At 32.9% G+C, this 4,966-nt stretch overlaps 2 protein-coding genes across 2 annotated transcripts in view; both read left to right on the top strand.

The window, feature by feature from the left end:
• LOC111695984 (BAI1-associated protein 3) overlaps positions 1-4,966 on the top strand; it is a 77,624-nt gene that overhangs the window by 46,554 nt on the left and 26,104 nt on the right. The window lies entirely within an intron of this gene.
• Positions 1-4,966, top strand: part of LOC111695973 (neprilysin-1) — an 11,668-nt gene that overhangs the window by 3,902 nt on the left and 2,800 nt on the right. The window contains exons 2-6 of the mRNA XM_023465469.1: positions 647-1,315; positions 1,672-1,840; positions 2,662-2,757; positions 3,441-3,575; positions 3,892-3,987. Of these exons, the coding sequence (XP_023321237.1) occupies positions 678-1,315; positions 1,672-1,840; positions 2,662-2,757; positions 3,441-3,575; positions 3,892-3,987 (1,134 nt within the window). The 5' untranslated portion in view covers positions 647-677. The remainder of the gene's footprint in view (positions 1-646; positions 1,316-1,671; positions 1,841-2,661; positions 2,758-3,440; positions 3,576-3,891; positions 3,988-4,966) is intronic.

The following is a 4,966-nucleotide window of genomic DNA, read 5'->3' on the forward strand; positions in this document are numbered from 1 at the left end:
GGGGGGGGGGGGGTAGAGGGGGGCAACTTCAGTTCAGACTAAATTTTAGCTCAAAACAAAACAATGTATTTAAATGGGTGTTAAAACTTTTAGAATTCTTGAAAATGTAAACAAACAAAAAAGGTCAAAATTATTTTGTTACCTAAAATGTTCACATATATTTGTTGATATTGAACATTTTCCCTATAGAGATTAGAAAACTGTCATTAAAGTTAATGGAAACAGAAATCTGAACTTCTGTGTGGATATTGTCAATATTGAACGCTGATCTCGATATCCAACATTGAAACTTTTGAATTTGAGGATCAATGGTTAATTCCTTAATCAAAGTTGTATTGTAGAGAATAAGAATCGATTATTCCAAAAGTCTGCATAAGATGGAGATTGAAAATACAAAATTTATCCAGAGCCGCTAAGAATTATAACTTGGTTGGCTTTAGGCAAAACTAAGCGATACTTTAAAGTAAGTCCGTTCTCAAGAGTTGATGCTTAATTTCCACAACTGTGTAGTTTAGCTCACATTTAATAAAAATACTGTGGTTTAATATTTTCATTTCTGCCCCTAGAACATCACAGTACACACCATGCATGAATTGTTACAACTTATGACTTTAAATGATTAAAAAAAAAATATTTTGTAATTTAGAATAATGTCTGGTGGATAGCAGCTAGTAAACATGAGGCAGGTGGATGTTGTCCCCCCAGTTGTGGACGATGGGTTCATGGCTGTAGACAGCAGAGCAAGTGTTCTTACACTTGATGGACGAGCAAGTGTGATTGCTAAAGACTGTAGTTTACCAGTTAGTGATGTTACTTCCAAGTACATTTGTCCATGGACATCCAGAATTCCAGCGGTTCTTTGCAGAAGACATCGCATAGCCTGGGACCTTTGCGGACTTGTAATTATCCTTTTTTTATGCTTGTTACTCATTCTCATACTTTGTTTTTTACACCCTTGCTTGTTTCACAGTTTTAAGTTAGGAGAGGAGAGTGGGAAGAGTAAAATGTGTGTGACAGCTGACTGCGTCCAAACAGCTGCGTCCCTACTGGCAGCTATGGATACTCAAGCCGATCCATGTGATGATTTCTTTCAGTATGCTTGTGGAACATGGAACAAGAAACATATAATACCTGAAGATAGGTCGAGTGTTTCAACCTTCGAGGTGTTGGCTGATCAGCTGCAAATACTGTTGAAAGGGCTTCTTGAACAACCGATTGAAGAGAAAGACCTAAATATGACAAAGCAAGTCAAGAAGTTTTACCAGTCATGTATTAACAATCAGCTTATTGAGAAAATCGGAGACAAGCCATTAAGGTAACTAAAATGTTCTTTTTTAAGGGGACTGTACCCTCGACTTCTTGAGTTACATTTAAAACAAAGATATTATGTTGTTCCTGTCTGAAAATTGAACATTTTTAATACTGGTTTTCTATAAAAGTATATTGCGGATTTAGATGTAAAGAGACTGCATAAAATTGTAAGAATTCAACATATTTCGGCAGCAATATCTTTCTTATATGATGCTCAGAGGGAGAGGTGTACAGGAAATCCGATGTGAATCGTCCGTGTCACTTTTCAAACAAAAGAGGGGGGGGGTCTCTTTTGAAGACACGTGAGCTGTCCCTTTAAGTAAATGGGGTTTCCATTAAAAACACATTTCTTGAATTCAGAGACGCTGTATCCGAGCTAGGAGGTTGGCCAGTAACTATGTCTGACTGGAAGGAACCTCCTTCAATGGAGAAGGTTCTGGGAGAAGTAAGAAAACTTGTAAACTCTGGATTCCTGATTGATGCCTGGGTTGGACCTGATGATAGGAATAGTGATCAATATATTCTCCAGGTAGAAATACAATATTCAATATTTAAATATATTATTTACTAGCTAAAGTGCCCGGCGTTGCCTGTGGACTTTTGAAAAAACTTAAATTTCTAAAAAAAAAATACGATTTTTGTTTCCCCACGGTGCAGTGCCCATTGGTTCTCTGAAAAAAATTCAGCCAATTTGGCCAGGCTGTTTGGCCAGCTATAGCTAACATATGTACATATATACAAATATATCTTCTTAAAATAAGTCAAGAAGATTTTTCAGATTTTTTTTCTTTACTGGATTGTTTTTATATAAAGCCCACTTTAAAGACTCTTCTGCTGAGCATTTTCTAAGCAAGTTATTTAGAGATACCAATATTTATAATTTGAAAGAACTAGTGTATTAATAGTATTATATTGTACAGATTTATTTATATGCAGAAAATTGTAAAGATTAAAGAAGCTGCAATATTAATTATTACCAAAACATTTATTATTTCAGTATTAACACCATTATCGAATCCTTCAACATTACTACATATATCATAGAATTAATGCATAGTAAGAAGTTGATCTTACCATCTTGGTACAGTTAATTAATTAATTTCAAACTCAGAACCAAAAATATATTTAAACTCTGGAATAGGAAAATAACTTTTAGACTCAAGTAATGAATTTAAGTATTACAGTAAATATTAGACTTAGCAATTGTGCAATGTAAACAGACCCTGTAATCTTGATAACTGATTTAATAAGTTACAAATACACTTTTCGTCTACTTATTCCACAGTTTTCTCTTCGCATTGTATGAAATTGACAGTGGAAAAGGGTAAATGTTCAGTAATCTTTGTTTAGATAGATCAACCACACCTGGGGCTTCCTAGCAGGGAATATTACTTGTCAGATAGATCTAAACATGATCTTAATGCATATCATAACTACATGACAAAGGTATACAGGGGTGGATACAGGGGGGGGGCGGCAGGAACTTTGAACCCCCATGAGATTTTAGAATAGCTTCTCAATATCACTTAAGGGAAAGAAAACCTAATGTTAGACAGGACAAATATCTATCTTTAAAAAAATTTTCACGTCTTTTTGTTCTTAAATTTGGATTTTTTTGTTCCGAAATAAATTTCGCACCCCCCTCACTTAAATCCTGTATCCACCCCTGGTATAAACTTCATTAGTTGATTACTTTTTAAAAAAAGAAATTAATAACTCGCTTTAAACTTGTATTTTCTAATCTTTGCAGGATTGAGAATTTGATCTAGCAAAATTCATTAATGTAAATATCAAAGCTCTAAATACGAAATCAGATTACAAAAGTGTAAAGTTTAGAAAATTAGAGTTTGAAGCAAATAGTCCTGACATTGGACAATAAAGAACTGGACTCATATACTTGCATACCTTAAATCCAGGATACCAAATTATATATATATATATATATAAAGAACTGAACTCATGTACTTGCATACCTTAAATCCAGGATACCAAATTATATATATATATATATATAAAGAACTGAACTCATGTACTTGCATACCTTAAATCCAGGATACCAAATTATATATATAGATATATATATATATATATATATATATATTCAAATATTTGTATCATTTTGTTTAAAGGTTGCCATAATTCTGGGTGCTCCTGTGTCTCTTGCCAGTCAAGAGATGTGGGAAGTTATTGAATTTGAGAAACTGTTGGCAAATATATCTCTTGATGAAGCAGATAGACATGATACTGGACAGTGGTATAACAAGGCAATACATCATGGAGTCATGTCAAGTATCTAATTCCTTATGAAACCGTTTGTTTTAGATAAAATATCTTCATGGAAAATTTTTGTTCTTTTTGCATACCAAATGGTAGACATTTTGTTCCGTCCTGAAAAAAATCTTTTAACTGTAAAAGCTATTTCTTTTGGAGATTCTTTAAAATTTTATGAGATTTCTTTATCATGAATGAGTGTCAAAAAATGCATTTCGTGTGAAATGAAATCTTCAGTTTTTGCATTTTTTCTCTTTTTTTGTGAATTTGAATCTTAAACTACGATGATCCAATGATGTTTGTTGACAGATAAGTGTCGGAGAGCTGACATCAAGGATCCCTCAAATTAATTGGAAAGTTTACTTCTTCAACATCTTGGGCAGAGATATCGATGACAGTTTGGAGGTTAGCAAAAAAACACTTATAATTTTGTTTTTAATGGACTTCAGACATATTTAAAAAGTGGTGTGTCCGATTACAACGGTACTCGTTGCACTTATTGTCTGGACCAAATAGATTATCAAATACAAATAGTGTCAAATATTACAAGGAAAACGAAATTTTTCAAGATTAAATAAAATATTGTAAAAACAGATCGAAAATAAAGAACACATGAAATTGTACTTATATGCAGTTACTGTGAGATAAGCACTTTATTCTAAAATTATCATTATTATTAATAATTTTTATTATTGTTTATAATTAATTTTGTCGGGCACAAAAACTTTATCTAAACAAAGAACTTTGACGGACTTTTCTCGAATAAATTTTCACATTTGACTCCAAACCCCTGAGAGCAACTCCAAAATCCTGGGAGCAATTCAAAAACCGAGAGAGCAGCCACGCCTCCCTCGTTGATCGAATAATTAGTTGATGGAATGTTGGTTGATGAGATGTTTGGTTGATGGAATGTTTAGTTGATGGAATGCTTAGTTGATGGAATATTGGTTGATGTTTGGTTGATGAAATGTTCGGTTGATAAATGCTTGGGTGACGAATGTTTGGTTGATAAAATGTTTGGTTGATAAAATGTTTGGTTGGCGAATGTTTGATTGATTGCAGCACATGGTTGGTATAAATAAATAACTTGTGTAACCAAATCTTTTTTTCTTTAGTGTTTCTAATATTCCATTAATCAATCAGCTGGTTCTAATCTTATAAACCTTGTCTGATTAATATTCATAATTACATCTGTTTATTCTAAACTACTTCAACCATAGAGAAAATATAAAATAAAGAGTCTCAAAATTCCCTCTGTGCACAATGAAACACCCCCGTGAATAGACATCCATGACTGTGCAATTAAATTTCTTATCTGATATTTAATGTTATTTTGACATTTTAGTATTTAGATGTGTTTCTATTTCAAATCTAAAAAGCCCCT

This window comes from Eurytemora carolleeae, unplaced genomic scaffold (genome assembly GCF_000591075.1).
Source record: "Eurytemora carolleeae unplaced genomic scaffold, Eaff_2.0 scaffold171, whole genome shotgun sequence".
NCBI lineage: Eukaryota > Metazoa > Arthropoda > Copepoda > Calanoida > Temoridae > Eurytemora > Eurytemora carolleeae.